The sequence below is a fragment of the Schistocerca gregaria genome, chromosome 1 (assembly GCF_023897955.1).
Source record: "Schistocerca gregaria isolate iqSchGreg1 chromosome 1, iqSchGreg1.2, whole genome shotgun sequence".
Classification (NCBI taxonomy): Eukaryota; Metazoa; Arthropoda; class Insecta; order Orthoptera; family Acrididae; genus Schistocerca; species Schistocerca gregaria.
In genome coordinates, this window is record NC_064920.1 from 463895796 (window position 1) to 463918927 (window position 23132).

The following is a 23132-nucleotide window of genomic DNA, read 5'->3' on the forward strand; positions in this document are numbered from 1 at the left end:
TCCAGACAGCTGAATGAACACAACACTAGGGCTAATGGCAGAGTAGGCTATGAGGAAAACTAATAGCAGTCTAGCGTTTGCAGACTGCCATATCTGATACGATTGTGGTGCAAGATCTTAGCATAACTGAGTACTGCGTCCTATAGGGAACACGGAAGAAAGCACTGTATGTGCGGAAAGTATAATAGAGAACGAAGATACACCGGCAATGCAGTTTTAGGTAGAATAAAGGAGATTCTGTCTGATAGCGGTGGAGGAGTTTCAGATGTCGAAGAAGGCGTAAGTATAATGGAAGAAAATTCATGGGATAATGATGCAGCTACAAAAGTATATGTGAAGCTGGGAGTTATTTTGAAAATTCTGACAACATAAAAGGAAGTGCTGCCGAATCTGAGAGGATTAGAGAAGGTGAATTTTTGGAGAAATGTTTTGACTTCTCACTAGTAGACAGAATAATTAAAGTTGCCACAATTAAAGATATAAGATCTGATAAATGTGTGTGTCATTTCCGCGGAAGGTATAGGATTCGACAGACGTGAGGTAGTGCGGGATTTATTGGACGAACCAGATCCTGAAACTGTTGAAGGATCATCAGGGCAACTGATTATAGGAGTTAACTTTTTTTTGGTGAAAAACTTCCTTGCTTACTTGATATCGGTTCAGATGTATGTGCAGTATCAAAAAATTTTGTAGATGCTATTTCCAATCGGAAAGAAAAAGTTATTATGCCCGACTCCACAATTAACATTCTAGTAGCCACAGATAAAAGTAAGAAAGCAGTAACTCATGAGGTCATGTTACCTGTAATGGTTCAGGGTGAGTAACTGCACCAGAATTTCCTGATAATTTTCGGGCTGAGTGCAGAAATGTTGGCTGGGTCAGTTTTTCCGCAAACATACAAAGGGAATGGCGATTTTACAAATAACGAAGCTGTCGTTATAGTAAATGGAAAGCGCTTGGCAGTGCCATTTGCAGGTTAGAAAGCGATATCTGGCAGGTTGAGGAATGTGATGTGCCTATACGTTGATGCAGGAAAAAAAGGGGGGTATAGTGTGGAACAATGAATGTGGAGAAAGGGAGGTTATTGACCTAAAGAAGTATATACAGACAGAAGTATGGGCAGTAATAGCTAACTGGCCTCAGTGGAAGCTCATATTTGCGATGATAAATGTTTGACGAACACCAGGCATCCAGAGTTGTTAGAAATATTATTTCGTTTTCGTATCGTCAACCTGCCTCTTCTTCATTCAGAACGTCTACTATCCACTGTACTTTCTTTACTATCTTATATATATTGTACATATTTTTTCGTAGGAGATAAAGAGTTATTGACAAGTAAATTTCAGTACGAAATAAAACTACTAACATATTAAAGGAATGATTGAGAAGAATACGTGAAAGCATAATGAGATAATGTAAACTGGAATTGCGGTGATATGTGTTTCTACCTGCTTATTAAAAAGTTTCAGAACAGAGGCAATACTATTATGACTGTCAATGAACAAGCCAAGAGATTCAGTACAGACGTAAAGGTGAACATGAGTATTTTGTGACAACTGCCAACTGAGGCACTTATTGTAAATGTTCAAAACTTTTTATTTTATCACGTAAAGCTTATAAAATAGCAGATGTTACCCTTCCCGTGTAAAGATTTTCTAGAAGTTATCAAATGTTTTTAATAGTATTTGAGGGTAAAGTTGGAAAAAATTATGATCAGACGCCAAGAACTTGCATAGTGAAGAGTGAATGCTTTTCCAGAAGTAACTTGCTTGAGTAAATTTGAATCTGAAATGTCTATTAATAACTGCTGTTTATAAATTTGAGTTGGGTAAAGATAGGGGTAGTTAAGAGTACCACTTTTGATTAGTGTAGGTTAGTTCACGTTTTTTCTGAAAAAGAATTTATTCAGAATAATACTTTAGAGGAGTAATGATACTACTTTGACTTTATAGTCAATGAAAGCCAGAAATTTGTCTATGAAAACATGCCCATTACGACCAGAAACAAATAGACGTATTTGGGAGAAATATTTATTGTTTGGCTTAGATGTACTGGATTTTGCAGGTACGCCCATTCTGGAAACCGGACACGAGACTCACTTGTACCTGGCAGATGATTGGACGTTGATGTTTGTAAAGCACCCAGGAGTGGAACTGATGTAAGAGCAAATGTGAAACGAAGTATCCACGCTGTTTTATCGAAAAGTAGTGCTGAAAAATATGTCATTTATATAGAAGCTCACCACAGTGGAAAAAAATTTGTGACATATAATAGGAAATGATTCCCCCGTCATACTATTGTCAAACAGGATAAGGACGCCAATAATTGCGCTTTTTATGAGAATGTTGTGAAAAACTGTGCTTAGTTAAAAGAGACACCCTCCGTGGATCTTCACATAGCGTAGTTTAAGTAATGATCTCTTTCTTTTTTGTGATGAACGCTCACAATAACTGACTTCGGGAATAGCTTACATTTGTAATGAAGGACACACAACAAAGTGAATTTTATATAAATATGATTTTAGTGAATTAGTTTAGAAAGTTTTTCTATTGCGAAAAATACTTTTTACAATGAAAATGGGCAAAGTAAAGTCTAAAGATGACAGGAGGTTTACAAAAGACCTAAATTGTATTCATTTTTGTCAAATGCACATTTGGTTTGTTCAAAAGAATCAAAAATTAGAATTTTGTGGAAAACATTTTTTGTAATACTATTAAGTTCAAGCCATAAAAATGTGATGTATTATCGTAAAATAGTTAAATCTCTTATAAATTATTATTTATCAATAAGCTTTTTTCTATTCACAAATTTTGTAAAGAATCCATGGGTTTATTAGTTTTCGTTTGATTAGTTAAACTTACGGCTAGTAATAATGTTGCCGTTATATGAACCTCAAATGTACTTGAAAGTAATTTTCGGTTCACAGGGCGGGGCGGGTTCCTCTCTCACTTCCTTTAAACAATCTTTTCACCTATCTGGATAGGCTTCAGGTTGTCTGCCCCTTTACTCTGCGATGGTAGATACTGGTGTAGCCGACAAAAGCTGTCGTGACAAAAATTCAACTGAACGCCTACCAGGCAAAAACTCCAGTCCATGGGCAGTAGCTGAAAGTTAGTTAAAACTTCCGAGCGTTCGGGATTCTTGCATAATCCCTTCGAAAAAATGTCTAAAATTTCCTTTTAGTTGGTTTATTGTCTCTAAAACAAGGAAAAGTGCTATCAAGTCCGTATTTAATATACCGACGCTAGTTATGAAATGTTGCTGACTGTCTCTGTAATAAGTTCACACCCAAAAGCAGCCCGATATTTTAAACGCCCTAAACAGTCACTGACCCACGCCTACTTGCGAGTTAAAACAATCAGTCGTTCAGTAATCTTCTGGTACAGAAGTGCTCGTTACAATGTCTCGTAATTTGGACGATACACGCCACGCGGAGTTTACTTACGACTTGAGAAGTTCACTCGCGAAACCGCCTAAAATAAATCACTCACAAGACTCAATTTTCTCAAAATACTCAGCACTGTCTACGCTTTTCATCAACACACGAGAATCGATCAAATGCGCGGATTTCTTCATTTTGGTACAAATGTTATCAGCGCGATTTAACACAGGTGTTTACCAGAAGGCAGCTCCCGAGCAACGATATCGACTCATACATCAGAGCTACCAAGCCCTAGTTAAACGCGCGGGAAATTGGTTCAAATAGCTCTGAGCACTATGGGACTTAACATCTATGGTTATCAGTCCCCTAGAACTTAGAACTACTTAAACCTAACTAACCTAAGGACATCACACAACACACAGTCATCACGAGGCAGAGAAAATCCGTGACCCCGCCGGGAATCGAACCCGGGAACCCGGGCGTGGGAAGCGAGAACGCTACCGCACGACCACGAGATGCGGGCCGCGGGAAATTGGCTAGTATGATAATTAGCAAATTAGATCACCTCGAGCATTTCTATGGTCGCGGTATTTCTAATGTCAGCCGATCAATTACCACACTTAGTTTAGACTATAAATCTCGTAATTCCGAAACTAGATAAAATTTAACGAAAACAAAATACGATTCCTTTCCACAAAGTAAATTGCTGATAAATTTAATACTCAACGCCCCTTCTGGCTGCCTTTTACAAAATCAAGCTCACTTGGACATATGTCACAAATTCCTCTGTTACACAACAACTTTCTCGCGCTTGCATTTACACAGTTTCAATAAAATATCACATTTTCAGTTTACATGTGTCCTCCATTCACTTTTTTTTTGTACTGTTAATTACGCCCGAAATCTGTGGCAATGAAACTAAAGAAACTTCCAGAAAATTAAATTATATGAACCTACCTTTTTGTTTATAGTTTCAACTGATACTGCAGATGAATACCCGCCGGTGCCTAATTCAGTTTGACAATGCCATCACGGTTATTATGTGTTTCAGGTAAAAATTTATATCTTCGAAAGTAAGGAAGTTACTGATTTGAAACTTTAACAGTATGGTTGTTTTATCCATAGAATATAGTATACAAGGCATGAAAACGAACGATTAATATATGATAGTACTTCTTCATATTCGTAGAGTGTGTGTTTAAAGTATTGCACGCAGCGTTAAGCTCGACAGGCCCAGTAGCCAGCGCCAGCTGTGCGAGCGCGAGAACCAAAATCTGCTCTCCTCCTAGCTCCGCTGCAAGGTACGTTTTTAATGCAATATGACGACTCGTAATAATTAGAAACTGCCACTTTTCTTCGCTACAGACTATGACGTAGACACTACAGATCTGATGTCCACGCCATTGTCTATACTCAGTATACTTATTACATTTAAAAAAGAGGTACGTCAGTGATGTACTGGCCAGGAAAGTCTTGTACTTTTGTTGGATTATCTCTGCATGACCAATGACAAGTGCCTAGATAACATATTTTCATGTCTACGGGACTAATTACTAATAAGACTTAGCTTTACTTGAAAGGTTGAATACAGATTCTGATGCTGCAGCACTAGCTGCTCCAGGAATATCAGGTCATAATTTCTTAATAAAATGGCAAATGTACTGAAAGCGACATAATCCTAACATTTAGTGGGTTCTTTGAATAGATTACTCCAATTGCGGCAAGCACGGAATACTTTGGCATTGCTAGATACCCGGAAAAGTAAGAGTAAAAATCAGCGTTGGCCCACGGCTTTCTGAAACGAAGTGACCTGCAAAACATTTCAAGGGACAAGTTATTCGTAGCCAATATATTGGCTACTAAATTCAGAGTACAACTGAATAAATTGTAGAATAGTGGAAAATTAAGGAAATGAGACCAAGGTAAAGTGGTGGAATCAGATATTTTTTAGTGTTTCAAAAAGAATATTAGGCAATGATACAGGAACACACATGGCAAACTGACTCTACGATTGAAGAAGGATAAAACCTCTATTCGTCAATTTAGAGAAAGGTTTTGACAGTGTTCCCTACAATGCTATCTCTGAATTTCTGAAGGTGGCAACGGTGAAATACTTTCAGGAATGGATTATTTAAATCTTGTGCAAAAACCAGACTACAGTGATAAGAGTTGGATGACATGAAACGGAGTCAGAAGTTGAGAAAGGACTGAAACATGATTGTAGCATCCCCGATTTTATTCAATCTATTCATTGAGCCACCTATTAACACTTTGCCGCCCGGCGACACCACCAACACTGGTGTAGTATGCATAGTATCGCTCCGTACTCGGCGACACCACAGTGGTGTAGTGTGCATAGTATCGCGCAGTGGCCGGTGACAGCACTTTAGTATCCTTTTCATTCTGTTGGTGTTTTGTTTAGGTAACAATAAGTTACACACGTCAACGAGATTTTTTTTAATAAGTACTTGTGCACTTTCACCATGGCAGACGACAGAGACGAAACGATTATTTATGATGATTGCGCGGATGACTTGTCTGACGTTCCGGACGACTTTGCCGGTTGGGAAGAAGACATTGGATATAAAAAAAATGAAAAATAAGCAGACTCGTAGGAAGATAGTGAAATACGTCCAAGAAGAATTCGGCGAACGCTACGGTTGCCAACTGATTAGGATGAATCAGACGAAGAAGACAGACTGTGATCTACTGAGTACCAATAATAAATTTGGAGGATCTCCGGGTCCACACATATTTCCCATAGATACGCAGAGCGTCTTGGATATCGTACAATTTTATATTGGGAACGATCTATTTGAATATATTTGCAACGAAGCCAACAAGTAATACAGTCAAAATTGCAATAGAAGGAAAGTGGATAAAAAAATGCCAAATTTGTCGACGTTACGGGACCCGAACTTAGAAAATGGCTTAGGCTTGCTATCCTTATGGGATGGGAATTGTAAAAAAAAAACGCAAGGATCGATGATTACTGGTCAACGAATCCGTTAATAGACACACCTATGCTTCGCAAAACGATGTCCCGCAACCGATTCAGACAAATATTATAATTTTTACATTTTTTCGACAATAACAATAAACCGAATAATGCCGACCGGCTTTTCAAAGTACAATTCGTGCCTGATTATTTTTCCAAAAAGTTTAAAGAAACGTTTAATCTAAGTCAAAACATCTCAGTTGATGAAGGAATGATACCGTGGCGTGTACAGTTAAATTTTTAAGTTTACAATCTGTCGAAAATTACGAAATATGGCAAACTCATTCGGATGCTGTGTGATTCGAGTACAGGGTACATTTCCTCATTCAAGATATATTCCGGCGCTGGACAACCTTTAGCAAAAACAGTATGGAACTATTGACACCTTCTTATGGAATGTGGCATCACCCCTCCCTGGGTAATTATTATAACAGAGTAGAACTTGCAGAGAAGTTACTTGAAAAGAAAATTCGAATTTGTGGAACGATATGGCAAAATAGAGGATTTCCGGAAAAATTAAAGCGCGCAAAGTCAATGTGTTTGAAGCTTGTCATCAACGGAAAGGTGACAAGCGAGCGGCGACAAGCCAAGTAATCCGAATTAGCGCTGCAGGCGCCAAGCGAATAAATTTGTACGAGACGTGCGGACGGCAATGTGTTAAGAAAACCAAGAAGAAATTCGAAAAAGGAATTAAAGTCGAAGAAGATAAAATAAAAATTTCCCAATACTGATACTTATATTCGAAGTCAACATGATTCCCTTTTTCAAAAATCCTTTTCCTTGCTATTCCTCTGAAACCCAAACTAATATTCCCTGAGACTGGCTTCTTTGACTATTCCCATTGTTCTGTAAATAATTAGTGTAGGTGCTTTGGCGAAGGTCAACCACCTCAACGTTAGTGATGTAACTAGGCAAAAGATCGACAGTTCAGGCTGTAGCATCAACGACTGACATTCCTACACGTTGCTCCGACTTCTTCAGGAGCCAGGATAGTATATGAATCGATGCTTTCGAATGTGCAATGATATTGAGATGTTACAGAGTAATACCGAACTGATCAAAACTTTTAAAATATACAGCGCAACATGAGAAACTCTGTGTCTTCTGTGGGCAGTACAGACAGTATCCTTGTAAGTAGAAATTGCACGCATAGATTACTATCAAAACAAAGGTGTGAAATCACTGCTGTTGAGCAGAAGCACCCTAGCAGTACCGGAAATACAAGATCACATTATTGTTTCATTGGCAGGTGCTTGACTAATCTCACAACCTTATTCTTGTGATTTTAAAGAAACAATTTGCCGAAAAAGTATTTATACCCTCACTGTGTAGCTTAATAACAAACCATATTTCCATTTACGCCTATAATCATTAAGTATTTCAATTTCTGTTTTAGTTTGGGTAAAGAAGCAAAATGTAAGTGGCATCTAGGGATGGATAAATGTACCATATGCGTTACTTAAAACTCACCACTGATGACACTTCTGAAGAAAAAAGTTCAACAAGTCAGATGAAAATAATCACTAATTCTGTTGCAATTTCAGAAGAATTCTGTAGCCTAGTGTATCATTAACAATGAACATCTGGGACTGAAACTTTCCAAAAGTTTTTATTTTTACACTTCATTTATGTTTGACTTACGAAAAAGTACAACAAATAGCGTACCATCTTTCCGTTCATCTCCCTGTACAGAGTGAGCAAATGAATCTTCTTACTATAAATATCTTTTAATTCATCAGTGATACTGATTTGAACGAACAGTTCACAAGGTTCTGCAAGTCGTCAGTGTGTTCACAGCTTCAGAGGAGCGAAAGTTTTACCAGGTCTGCAGTATTGTTCTATTAGAAAAACAAATTTTATGTGTTTTTATCTCTGGATGATAAAGGTACAAAAACATAATAGTCATTACTTTATAAACACTTGAGACTACTCATTAACGTTAAAATGGATTCTAGATATATATAATCCATATTAAAAATTAAAAGATAATTATGGTGAAGAAGTTCACCACTTCACTCTGAATGGAGATAGGAACAAAAATGTGGTACACTGTTTGTTGCACATTATTTTCATATTTCTCAGATAAAGAAGACGGAGAAAATCCTTTGCTAAGTTTGCATTCCAGTTGCTCACTATTAAAAATTTGAAGGACGAGATGATTCCGCCTGAACTGAGACACAATTGGCGACTTATTTTTATCTGATTTATTAACTATTCCTCACTTGAAGAATCATCATCAGTTACGAGTACCAGCTATATTTCTCTTGTTGACAGATTTGGGAAAAAATTGGAAATTTGTAGTAAGGTCTTATGCAGAGCCGCGCGGGATTAGCCACACGGTCTAGGACGCTGTAGTCATGGACTGTGCGGCTGGTCCCGGCGGAGGTTCGAGTCCTCCCTCGGACATGGGTGTGTGTTTGTCCTTAGGATAACTTAGGTTACGTAGTGTGTAAGCTTAGGGACTGATGACCTTAACAGTTAAGTCCCATAAGATTTCATACACATTTGAACATTCTTATGCTGAGGTCATCGGCCCCTAAGCCTACACATTATTTAATCTAACTTACGATAAGGACGACACACACACTAATGCCCGTGGGAGGACTCGAACCTCCGACGGGGGAAGCCGCGCGGATCGTGACAAGACAAGCGGCTATCCCGCGCGGCGTTGACAGGTTTGTTTCTTTTGCTGAACCAGTGTAAATTGCAAAAACGCACTTTCCGATAGCTATTGCGACAGAATCTTGAAACAGAGTGACTTGTTAAACAGGCAATAGGCAACTACAGAGGTCAATACCTTATGGAAAATCTTACTGTGTAAGTTTGAAGTAAGATAAGAGAAGAAATAACACGTTTATTTTCGTACTGACAAATTCTCTTTTCACTATCTGTCGATGACTTTTTGAAAACTGCAATACTGTGTTGAAAAAAATTAAATAAAAACTACAATTCGGCTATATCATCGCAGATAAAGTTCCAAATGTTAAACATTCCAAAAAATGCTTGTCCTCTCTCTGTGCTATCATCTGCCAAAACCTCTCGTGAATGGTGTAGGAGAGATGAGGTATGTTACGCGTATTTCATTCTGGTGTGCGTATGGTCGGAAGTGAATGTGCTACATAAAATAAATTTTCTCGAGATTGGAGACAAATAGACACATCCTCCCAAATCAAAGAAAAATTTGATATGTTAGCTGAATTTCATCTACAGCAACATATGGTGTAATATGCACTAAACGCAAAACCACAGCGACCCACATTTTTGCACAGTATCTTATGTAAATGAGCATATCGCAATAAATATGAGCATTAGAAACATGATGGCCACTGCACCACGAAGCTGATATATACACTTATCATCCAGAACGTTGTGACCACCGATTTACAACCGATATAAACCAATCCAAGCGATAGCAGTGTCACCGGCGAGGAATGACTACTAGTCAGACAGACACACATATACACACACACACACACACACACACACACACACACACACACACACGGTACATTTCGTACCGGTGAGCATGGTGTCTGTGTGTAGTACGGGGAAGGTGCACGATCTACCTGAGTTTGACCATGGAAGGACTGTGACGGCCAGGAGATCCGTTATGAACATTTCAGAAACTGCAACACTTGTCCAATGTTCGAGGAGTGTTGTGGTGAGTGTCTTCAGTACATGGCAAAACCAAAGTGAAACCATGACCAGACATCGTGGGGTCGGGTGGCCACCCCTCACTACAGGAAAGCGTAGGCTGGGCAGACTGGTGAAACAGGAAAGACCCACGCACATGCCAATGTTAACACCACAACATTGGCAACTACGACAGAAACGGACACGTGACCATCGGCACTGGACACTGGCGCAGTGGCAGAGAGTTTCACGGTGAGATGAATCCTGACACCTCTTTGATCATGCCGATGGGAGGTCGCGAAGAAATCGTCTTTCACAGGAACATCTCCTCGACATCTGTACTGCGGGACAGAAACAAGCTGGCGATAGCTCCGTAATGTGTCGGCGAACATTCATGTAGACATCAATGGGTGACATGGTGCTCGTGTGCAAGGCACCATGACAGCCAAGGACTATCATAGACTGGTTGCAGACCATGTACACCCCTTCACGATTGGCCGGCCGGAGTGGCCGTGCGGTTCTAGGTGCTACAATCTGGAGTCGAGCGACCGGTCCGGCCGCAGGTTCGAATCGTGCCTCGAGCGTGGATGTGTCTGATGTCCTTAGGTTAGTTAGGTTTAAGTAGTTCTATGTTCTAAGCGACTGATGACCTCAGACGTTAAGTCCCATAGTGCTCAGAGCCATATGAGCCTTCACGATTATAGTATTTGCCGAAGGCAGTAGCATTTTACAAGATAATGCATCATGTCACAAAGTCAAGAGTGTGATGGAGTGGTTTGAGGGACACAGTGGCGAGTTCCAATTGCTGTACTGGCCCCCCAACTCGCCAGATCCGAATCCGATCGAACGCATCTGGGATGTGACTGAAGGTGGTGAGAGTGGTCTTCGCCCGTCCCCGGAATTTACGGGAATTCGCTGACTTGTGCGTGCAGATGTGGTGCCAACTCCTTCCAGCGACCTAGCAAGGACTCATTGCTTCCATGCCACGAAGTGTCACTACTGTTATCTGTGCCGAAGGTGGACATAGACATATTGGCTATTATGTAGGTGGTCAGAAGGTTCTGGCTGACCTGTGTAAAGCTGTATGTAAGGTATAAATGAATTTTTGTTGCCAAATAGTTTCTGTAAAATCGTGTTAGAAAAACAGCAGAGCCAACAGTGCGCACATGACATTGGTCTATTCCTAATGGCACTGTTACATTCTGACTAGCAGCTAGCCAGTGTTCTGTACGTATAGCAGTAGGCGAGCATAGCAGCGCCTGACAGCTCGGTGAGTTGGCATGTAGACTACCAGCTTCCTTTGTGCTCTTAAACTTACTGTTTACCCATACGTACCTCTGAAGGTGGTCAACGTAGCGGAATAGATTGGAATTTTTTGAAGAACTGATGTTTCATCCTTAAAACAACATCAGGACCCTAGGTACCAGTTTGAATATTTTAAAGCAGAAAAGCAATTTAAAATGGAGTTGCGAGTTGCCTTCGGAGAGCACACAGGTGAGATGCAATGTGGCGGGGGGGGTGTCGGCAGGAGCGCGCTGCACCTGGCGTGCTACGCGGGCGAGGCGGAGGCGGCGGAGGCGGTGTTGCGCGCGGGCGGCAACGCGGCGGCGCGCCGCTGGGACGCGGCGGGGCGCGCCACGGCGCTGCACTGCGCGGCCAGCGCGGGCTGTGAGCGCGCCGTGCGGCTGCTGCTGGCCGCGGGCGCCGACGTCAACGCCGGCCTGCAGGCGGGCTCGCGCTCGCCGCTGCACTGCGCCGTGCTCAGCGACGCGCCCGCCTGCGTCCGCGAGCTGCTCGCCGCCGGCGCCTGCCCCAACACGCCGCAGGTCAGTCCGCACAGGCTGCCGCCACCGGCCTGCGCCCGTGGCCATCACATTCTAGACCGACTGCCGGCCGCTCTGGCCGAGTGGTTCTAGGCGCTTCAGTCCGGAACCGTGCTGCTGCTACGGTCGCAGGTTCGAATCCTGCCCCAGACATGGACGTGTGTCATGTCCTTAGGTTAGTTAGGTTTAAGTAGCTCTAAGTTCTAGGGGACTGATGACTTCAGATGTTAAGTCCCATGGTGCTCAGAGTCATTTGAATAGACCAACTCGGTGATGAATTTGTTTCAGCTTGTCAATTCTACCCGAGTTTCCTTAAATTTGAAATGCAAATTTACTCCTTAATAAAAATTATAAGAGAACTGAGGCTGTAATGAACAGATTTTAGAAGCACTCAATAACTAAAATTCGCAGCCAAGATAATGGTTGCAGTGATTCAGAGAGAAATTGATATCTTTCTCACATTGATGGTAGCTATAAAAACCTGTAAACTTCCAAATTTCTTCTTCTTCTTCTTCTTCTTCTTCTTCTTCAAAGGGTTATAGACATACAGTGATCTATTCTTGAAGGTTGGAACTCAAACAAAACTTAAAACCTCTGCCAGAAAAATGAGCTGCTCATTTCCCTACTACACAGCAGGTAATCTGCTCCTTCCCTTTGTTGCCAACAGCCCTATTCCATACGGTTGGAAATTCTGATTATTTCTATCCACACCGAAGATCGCCAAGAGCTAACACAGACGCGAAATCACATGCCACCTCGCAGATAGTTACAGCTTGCGCGTTCGTTAATTTAAGCAAAATGTCAAAATGTTACTAGAGTACAGAATGCCACATTCGTTATTCAGCATGCGTGACTTCTTTTCGTCTTTACTGAACACCGACAGTACGAGCCATGTGGCAAGAAATCATCACAACCATCCCTTTTTTCACTTCCATCGCAAACTCATGGGTTCAGTACTCTTTCTCTTGCACGAAATGATCTATTAATGCATTCTCTCGCAAGCAGAGTACTAGTGGTGGTTAGGTTCATATAGCATTGTTTCTTTATATGTGGATGCTGTTAATATCTACTTGACGTCTCTATCGATATACCCTGTGTTGCTGCGTATTGCTAAAACATCAGTGAAGCTGCTTCTCAGTTCACTTTTACGACTTTCTATTATCGGTATGCATCTCACTGTTAATCTTTAATGTCCTTTTAAATTTGAGCTGCAAACCCTAAGTCCCTCCCTCAGCCTTCTGATTAATCAGGGACCACTGTAAGTGGGTACAAAGCCGATGCTTTTTCCGGGTTGGGACTGATCACAAAGGTGATTTAGATCCCAACAGCATGTTAATTTTCCCCTTCCTCCCTTTCTGTAAACTGAGGCAAGCTCTTCGTTCACAGCCGTTTTATGGTTGCTAACTGCGAGAGGGCGGCAATTTTTGTAACAGACCATACTAGTGTCTATCATTAATCTAAGGTCTAGGAAAAACGCCGATGAGTGCCAACTTTCCAAAGTTTACATGAGATTTTATGATAAAGAAAGTTTAGAATCAGATATAAGACAAACAGAAACTCTGTTCTCACAGCTTCTTTGTTCCACTCAAAGCTGTATAGTAGAGGAATCCACAGCCATAAAGACCAAACCATCCCCATATTCGCTACGTAGATGCCTCAAGAAGAAGAGTGACAAGTAAAAGATTAATTTTAAGGCTGATGAGACTAGGCTACAGACGAACAATCACACTGGTCAACACGAATGATGTTACAAACAGTGCGAATGGTGTTCTCAGCTTAGCTGTGGATGGTCAAGTCGAAAATGAAATCAGTGTTTGGTTACTGGACTCAGTTTTACTGTGACATACTACCCTCCATTTATCGAAATCATTGACAATGCTGAACATTGGTTATTCTCTTGTGGTTTAACTTAAATATGCTGCAGATTTAATTCTTGAAAAATAATCGAAGTAAGTAAATCGTATTACCACACAACTCTCAGTTCAGAAATATGCCTCCAGGAAATGAAGGTGGTTTGGCACCGCTACCGATGATTCATGTTATAAGTTGTCGAATCATTACATTGTGTTGTTGGCACTTTCATCTCAGCACCGACGAGGAGGGCACGGCAAATGGCATCGCCCGGTTTCTCAGGAAGTTCACTCGGTGGAAGAGGAGTCAAATAAGCGAACACGTGCCTCGACTTATCGGTACATTACTGTTTCTGAAAAAAAGACTATCAAGTTTGCAAAAAATTCTATGTGCCTTTTACCGTGCGTTATCCTCAGACGTAATTGTGGCTCAGTGTTAAGTGTCGTGGCTTCTCAATTTTGCGCCTCATATTCGAAACCCGATTATTGTTGTTATTTACTTTATTTTTATTGTTTTAATTTATGAACCCAAGTCTATAGAAGATTACTACTTGAATGTTTCTTATCAAATTAGGAAAAAAAGTGTTATATTAACCGTAAAATTATAACTGGATTCTACGTACTGGTATTTAAAAAATATATATTAATGTGTGTGTGTGTGTGTGTGTGTGTTGTGTAATGTTCGGAGTTCCATTTTTTTAAAATTCTAATATTTTAATATTTCATTCTTGTATCAATTGTCTTATATTAAATCCTATACTTTACTCACATATTTATTCTTCAGGATGATCTGGTGTACCCTTTGACGATAACGATTGTAGACACATTTGAAACGCAGACATTCCAAACACCACGGGCATCGTGTGAAGGTAGATTTGCCATAGTGGTTTTTCCTCATATGAACCTTACTCGGGAAAGAAACTTCGTTAATATAGGCAAAGATTTCGCACTCTAGAAATAATTTGGCGGCAAACCATGCATAACGGATCACTTTTCCGTAAACTGGTGCTTGCTACTGATTGTGAATCAAGATACATTATAAGAATTTCAACGGAAACAATTTCAAATGATTTTCTCATTTTTTAAATTCACTCATCTGACGTACAACTAGTAGACAAAAAAGGACAACGGTATATCAATATAACCTGGAAAACAGTCGTTTAGTAATCTTCTAAGACATGAGTAGGTAAATGAAAAACAAAAAGCAATAATCGGTTTTCGAACACGGAATGCAAAATTAAGAAGTCATGACGCTAACCACTGTGTCACCATTTCGCCTGAGGATACATCGCGGTAAAGCGCACTTAAATTACTTGAAAATACTCGAAAACGTAGACCGTCGTTTTCTCAGAAACGGACGAGTACCTACAAATAAGCCATGAAACTTTTTCACTTATTTCGACCCCTCTTCCACTGAGCGAAGTTTCTGGGAAATCAGGCGATGGCACTTGCCGTATTCTCCTCGTGAGAATTTGTTTGAAGGTAGTGCCCGTTGTCCTAAGTTCGAAAAGATTTGTGATTTGTGTTAATTCAGGAAAGGAAATGCTTCATACCTGTGCATACAGAGCAAATTAGTTTTGTCATATCTATGGAAGGTTAACTATGAAATCGCAAGAATGGAAACTTAATATCCTTGTAAAGAAGCACAACAAAATTTATTTGGGGTGTAAGGTTTGCGACCAGGACACGAACTGGGTCCTTAACATAAACTGTTCGTCAGGTATTACACTCCTGACTCGTTTGTTAAGAGGCTCACGTCGCACGCCCTTTGCTGTTGCCAAGGTTTGGACGGGTAAACAAATGGCTCACCGACTGTTATTTTTGTCTGACAAAAATATATGGAATCAGATCGAAAACAAGTAGAACTGTTCAATATCCTAATTTACCATCTGCTGTAAAGCTTGTTCGATACAGTGAAGAACTGCCGATAACAGAGCATACAAAATAACTTGACTCGTACCTGTGCAGACAGTGCAATAGAGGAGCGGACAACGGTAATCGTAGGGGTTGTACTGTGGTCAGCCACCGCGCGGTAGAGGAGAAGCAGGTCAAAACCTGAAGGTTACTCAAGAAACTTGTTGGCTACAGCTAGCGATCCTGCAAACGATTTTATTAACAAGTTATGTCATTAATTCGACAAACTAACTGCTTGTTATTAATAACACAATTGGCTACAGGAATAAGATGAAACTGGAACAGGAGCGATTTTTTCAACTGACTTGTCAACCTTTAATTTCCTTCTCTCGTTACCATCATAAAATTTGCACCATTTGCCAAAACAGCACGGTTCGCAAAATTTCACCTCACTAACATGCTAATGCAGTTGAAATTGTGACATAATCCTGAAACAGTCAATTACTATACAAGAGCTGATGACAAGTGATGTCAATAGCTTATCAAAAGCTCATGCTCAGTATAATAATAAACGTGTAACTTCTTCAGTTTGTTGCAAACCATCTTAATCTCACTTCACCAGCTATTGATTGCCATTGAAATAATTACATTATTTCTTTAAAAAATTGTAGTTACTGGTACATCACTGTAGATAAGGAAGTGTCGCAGTTATGGCAAAATTTTTCCACTATGCAAACTATTAATTCTCAAAAACTCGTTTCAGTATCTGGAACCATTTATGAGATGAGAGGGACGTTATGAATATTCCACTTTCAAGCAATCGTTTGCGCCGCAGTGTGGAAGTGAGTGCACTACATACAATCGATTTTCTCGAGTCTGGAGATAGATCTTCAATTTAAAGAAAAATTAGTTAGCTAACATTCATACACAGTAATGTAATTACCTAGCATGCACCAAACGCAAACTCGTAACGACCCCTATTGTTCATTGCACACTATTCGAATTTCACAAAGTAACTTATTTAATACTAAAATAAAACACTATGACCATTAACGAAATGATAGACAGTTTACCATGAATCTAGCATATGAAGCTATGAGATGCGCGAGTGTCTAATTTTTTTTACCGAATAGTTTCTTTGAAATCGTTTGGCAAAGCTTGCAGCTGGCATGTGCACTTCTCCGTTCTTGCAGTGTAGGGTGTCAGCCAACTGCTGTGCCAAATGGGCAGCGAATGTTTCGTTCATAATGAACGAAGCGAACGGCTCGCATCAGTAGACGACACCAGACTGATGGGTGGACTCACCACGCTGTGAATGAGAATGTGTTTTTGCACTGGGGCCAAGTTACTTTGAGTGAACTAGACCAGTGACGAACACGCAGAAGACAGCGAAGGGGAGATGCATGGCGACCCATCATTTCAAGGAAAGTGTGCTCAAATGATCCACATATTTTATCTTAATGGGCTGTAAGTGGTCTCTTTTGTGATCTAAACTTGTTGAAGCAACAAGATGAGCTTTTAGGATTAAATGCATAGCATCTTATTCTTGAGATATGGAAGTCTGTTTATTGAAACCACGATGTTGATTATACTCCAAGGAAGGAAACAAGATTCAATGTACCGATGTCGTGTTTGTTATGGAGACTCTTGGTCCTGATTTCAGACTAAATGAGTCAGGCTCGTTCACAGATTGCAACAAAGTTAGCCTGAAAGCTGTAGTTCTCTACAGTGTAAATAAATTTCCTTCCATTTCGACTCTTCGTGCAGTTAATCTATAGGGGCTATAGGTGACACACGAGATTTTTAAATTGTTACTCTCAGTTAGCGAGAAACAGAATTACAAATGGCGTATGAATAATTATAAATACAGATTTTAAATATTAAATGGCACATAAACATGAAATTATTTTTGTGCTATTGTTTCATGTTTGCGTGTAATTTAACGATAAAAATGTATATTTATAATGGCCCTCAAGGTTCTTTCTGCTGTAACATTTTCGAAATGAAGTTTAATCAGACAACTGGCTACATCCAACAAACAAAATTTTAATTTAAAGCACTGGCCAACCTGAAGATGAGGGTGTAGAACCTCAAAACATGTCGTGGTAGAAAATAAAAGTGGCTGACACAGATCATTGTTTCAATTTATATTTTACATTTTGAAGAAATTCACAACGACTGTGGAAAACAGGTTGCAGCTATGGGGGCCAATGACAAGTTTTCGAATGGGATGGAAGGAAGGAAGATTGGGTTTAACGTTCCATCAACATCGACTTTGTTAGAGATGGAGCACAAACTCGTATTGTATCAAGTACGAGGAAGGAAATGGGCCGTGCCCTTTCAAAGGAACCATTCCGGTATTTGTCTGGAGTGATTTAGGGAAATAACGGACCATGCAAATCTGGATGGCAGGACGCGGGTTTGAACGATTGCCCTCCCAGATGCGAGTCCAGTGTGCTAACTACTGCGCCACCTCACTCGGTTGAACGGGATGCAAAACAGTTTCTGAAACGCTAACTCCTGCTCACAGTGAGGACTGACTGACTCCGATATTCCTGAATAGGTAGAAATCAGGAGAGGGCAGATCAAGGGTTAATCTTGGAAGGTAGGATTATACTGAAGTGCCGACTGTGTCCAACCTACTGCACACAAGACGACCAGTGTAAGTGGCAGAAAGTACTCTGGAACTGTCTAAGTTTTAATCTATATCAACATAATTTGTCGAACTGAGTTCAACATACGCGTTTATAATAACAGGTTAATAATAATTCTTTTGCGACTTCCTGCTTGATATAAAAGCTCTTTTTAAACAAGCGACTTTCTTGAAACTTCCTCGCAGATTAAAACTGTGAGCCGGACCGAGACTCGAACTCGGGACCTTTGCCTTTCGCTGGCAAGTGCTCTACCATCTGAGCTACCGAAGCACGACTCACGCCCGGGCCTCACAGCTTTACTTCTGGCAGTATCTCGTCTCCTACCTTTCAAACTTTACAGAAGCTCTCGTGTGAACCTTGCAGAACTAGCACTGCTGAAAGAAAGGATATTGCTGAGACATGGCGTAGCCACAGCCTGGGGGATGTTTCCAGATTGAGATTTCCACTCTGCAGCGGTGATGTGAAACTTCCTGGCAGATTAAAACTGTGTGCCCGACCGAGACTCGAACTCGGGACCTTTGCCTTTCGCGGGCAACTGCTCTACCAACGGTCCAGCACACAGTTTTAATCTGCCAGGAAGTTTCATATCAGCGCACACTCCGCTGCAGAGTGAAAATCTCATTCGAGCGACTTTCTTGTCTCAATCACTTCTCGTGAAAAGTGAGTCAATTCCAGTGCCCTTGGCATATTTCTGTGCCGAGTCTCACTTGTCACAAGTGTGATTTTTGTTTATATCACGGTAAAAATATTAGATGTATTATGAAATACTGTCTGCTGCGCAGTCTGGTGCCAAAATCGTAAAAGCGAAGTTATGACGGACTATCATTCTTACAAGGAGTCCGAATATAGAAAGAGCATCTATTTATATTCTTATTTACCCACAGTGTATGCTTTCCCTTTTTTTATGTCACTGAGCCACTCATGAATTTGGATGAGGACTAATTTGCACTCAGCCACGTGAAGTGCACCAGCTCAGTAGTCGATTTCGATAAGTAAGTCGTCGGCGTAAACGGAACTTACGCGACGAGAGTAATGTGATGTGTGTCAGGTGTACACGGAGACACCGCTGCACGTGGCGGCGGCGATGGGGTACAGCGAGTGCGCGCGGCTGCTGCTGGAGGGCGGCGCTGACGTGCGCGTGGCGGTGGGCGCGGCGCGCTGCACGCCGCTGCACCTGGCCGCCGAGGACGGCAACGCGGACTGCGCGCGGATGCTGCTCGACGCGGGCGCCGACCCCAACGCGCAGTCGCGCCGCCGCCAGACGCCGCTGCACCTGGCCGCGCTCGCGCAGGCCGCCGGCACGCTCGAGCTGCTGCTGCAGCGCGGCGCGCGCCCCGACGCGGAGGACGACGACGGCCGCACGCCGCTGCACTCCGCCATCGTCAAGGTCCGTGCCGTGCCGCCTCTACGGCCCGCGAGGACGGCAATGCGGAATAGAATTGGCTGCGACTCCGTTAGGATGTACATCATCAACCCATAATCAATGTTTCATTATCCGCATTCGCCTACAGTATTCTCTAATCACTTCTTTTAGTTCACTTAAGTCACAAAAAAAATATAACGAGAGGACACCGATTTTCATCAGGTCATGAAACTGTTGAATACTTCAAAAACTGTGTTTTTAAGGTCCCAAATAAGAGTGTAAAAATTATTTCCAGGATTGGTTCGAATGCATGTAAAAACACGTACATTTTAAAGACTGCAAAAAAAAAAAAAAAAAAAAAAAAAATGAAATGAGCGTATGGTACTCGTAATGTCTCTTGCAGCGGTCTCTCCGCGATATTTTCAGAAATTTTATAAATTATATAACTCAGTACATATCTCGAAATATCTCTTCTTATCTTACCGATTCCTAAACTTTAATATACGATGATTATCAATGCAAAGTAGTTTAAAGCCCTATTACTCCTTGGAGCGTCCATTTACTCCTTGGAATAGCATCTCTGCTATCTATGTTTTCTCTTACGAAAAGAATGAAGCAGTGCTTCCCGATTAGCTGTGAAAGGAGGAGGATGTATATGTATTAATCGTTGAGCTAGTCTTACCAGCAGATCTCCGGTCTTCCCCATGTCATCACCGAAAGTTAATAATTATTACAAATGTTTTCAGGAGATCGACTAACAATTTTCGTCGCACCGAGACTTCGAAATTGCTAAACTGCGTTATGGAATATATATATATATAATGGTTGGCTGTTAGGCCCATCTGGGGAAGTTCGGCCCCCCCAAGTGCAAGTCTTATTTCAGTCGACGCCACACTGGGCGACGTGTACGTCGGTGATGAGGATGAAATGATGAGGAGGACAACACAACACCCAAAACCTCCAACCCGGTCGGGAATCGAACCCGGACCCGCTTCCACAGGAGCAAGCACGTTACCACCGAGCTAAGCAGGCGGACTTTTAAAGACTATTTTGAGACTCAAACCAAAAGATCTATACAAAAAAAGTATTTCGTTTGTTAATTTTGTAATAACTTACAAAGGCTGCACTCATATACAGGGTGAATCACCTAAAACTGGCACCGAAAAATGTTGCGCAATCGTAAAATGCTATTGATTTGCGGTTTTCACAGACTAGAATTGTAATCATGGGCTCTTATTGTTAGCGAATAAACAGTTGATAAAAAAAAAGTAAATGCCATGTGACTAGGGTCTCCCGTCGGGTAGACCGTTAACTGGGTGCAAGTCTTTCGATTTGACGCCACTTCGGTGACTTGCGCGTCGATGGGGACGAAATGATGATGAAGAAAATGATGAAGATGATGAAGAAGATGATGATGATGACAACACGACACCCAGTTCCTGGGCGGAGAAAATCTCCGACCCAGCCGGGAATCGAACCTGGGCCCTTAGGATTGACATTCTGTCGCACTAACCACTCAGCTACCGGAGGCGGAGAACACTTGCTAATAATACTTCGAAAGTGTTTCTTTGTGCAAACGTGTGCTTTTTTAAATAGCATAATGCTTATTGATATTAGCAAACTAAAAGTAGAGTAAATTAGAACGTCAGTGGTGTTTGTTGCAGGAGTCTCATGCGAGTCGTTTTGAAAAGTTCCCACACAGACTACAAACACTACAGAACAACAGAAGTGCATACACAAGTTATGTAGATTCTGACCAATAATAAGACAATTGGCCATCACAGATTGTGTCCAAAATTACCACCGGCAATGGCAATACATACTTCCGGAACGACTGCTGCAGCCGGCCGCGGTGGCCGTGCGCTTCTGGCGCTGCAGTCCGGAACCGCGGGGCTGCTACGGTCGCAGGTTCGAATCCTGCCTCGGGCATGGGTGTGTGTGATGTCCTTAGGTTAGTTAGGTTTAAGTAGTTCTAAGTTCTAGGGGACTGATGACCTCAGAAGTTAAGTCCCATAGTGCTTAGAGCCATTTGAACGACTGCTGCACACATGCTAGCATTTCAGTGGGGAAGTCCCAGCAGGTTTCAGTAATACGTCGTTGTGTACTATCGAGTGTAGTTTGTAAGGTCTTTCAGCTTCCCCTACAGAAAAAATCCACAGGCGTCAAATCTGGAGAATAGGTCGGCCACGATACAGATCATCTGCCCCCAATCCAACGACTTGGAAACAATTGTGAAGGCACGCTGTAGGACTTTGCGCACTATGGGCTGGATAGCCGTCCTACTGGTACCACAGGTTCTTCCTAGTCTCGTGATTGGTAATGTGGCTTCATCACGAAACAAGATACATTATATCTCTGCAGTATCTCGTCTTAATGGCATTGTACAGAAGTTAATACGATTTTCACAATCGTTTCCATGCAGCTCATGACGGAGAGAGATGTGATATGGATGACGCTTGCCTAACTCATGACACTTCCTCGTTTTTAATTGCGCGGGGGCTAACGTGAAGGCCAAGTCAACAACAGCAAGAACATTAATTCCCTCCTCTTCTGTCGTTACTTGTTTCCTTGTGTTGCATTGTCTAGGTGTTACACTACCACTTTCACGTAAATGCTTGAAGAGTTCGACATCTATTGGGATATCTTGCCGCATACACCTTACAAGAACTAACTGTATTCTTCCTACACACTCTATACGCCATGAGCATGTCGTTTTTTTCCGCGTAGGTAAATCCCATTATCCATTCACGATTTTCTACTTGGACTGTCACAAACTAACTGCAATACACTCAAAGAACACACAAGCACACGGTAAGCAAACGTAACAACATCGTGCCTAGCAACTAAACTGGTTGAACGACACAAACAAATGTCAATGTGGAAACTTTACACAATGCGATATCTCGTAAACGACTAGCTCTAGAATCCTACGAACAGGCACCACTCACATTCTAAGTTACCCTACTTCGAGGTTGTTAATGTCAATACGTATTGTTGTGTTCAAAAACTGTGTTTGCACAAAAAATGCACTTTCAAAGTTTATTACAATCTGATGACTGGCTAACAAGACAAGCCCCTGACAACCAGTCCATTCTGTGGAAACCGCACATCAATAGCACTTTCCATTTCTGTAATATTTGCGGTGTAAGTTTCGGGTGATCCACCCTGAGTAGACCTCGCATGTTGAAAATTTGCCCAGGTGATGATGCTGGCTCATTTTCATCTTGCTTTTCGACGACAGCAGTAACTTATTAGACGAAAGGAATTTTAATGCAGGTCACGTCTTTTATAAATGTTACTATCGAGAAGTAATAAGTATTTTCAAGCAGATTTGAACGTATGTTAAATGATCCGACACAGACCGGTCATTTCTGACGCTGTGACTGTTTGCTCACACTGTTGCACAGATGAAGGCTTATGTGCCTCGGGATGATCATTCAAATTCGAAACTGGTAGCAAGATAAGTCATTCATCTCTATGGTTACATACATAACAGTTACAGGGGACCGCTAACTCAAAATATTAGGAAGTTTGATTTCATTTCCGTCTTCAAAGAATGAGCCACATAAAAGTTT

General features: G+C 41.4%; 1 protein-coding gene across 1 annotated transcript in view; it reads left to right on the forward strand.

Moving 5' to 3' along the window:
- Positions 1 to 23132, forward strand: part of LOC126354143 (transient receptor potential channel pyrexia-like) — a 179877-nt gene that overhangs the window by 76504 nt on the left and 80241 nt on the right. Inside the window, exons 4-5 of the mRNA XM_050003594.1 lie at positions 11542 to 11839; positions 19243 to 19581. Coding sequence (XP_049859551.1) covers positions 11542 to 11839; positions 19243 to 19581 — 637 coding nt within the window. The remainder of the gene's footprint in view (positions 1 to 11541; positions 11840 to 19242; positions 19582 to 23132) is intronic.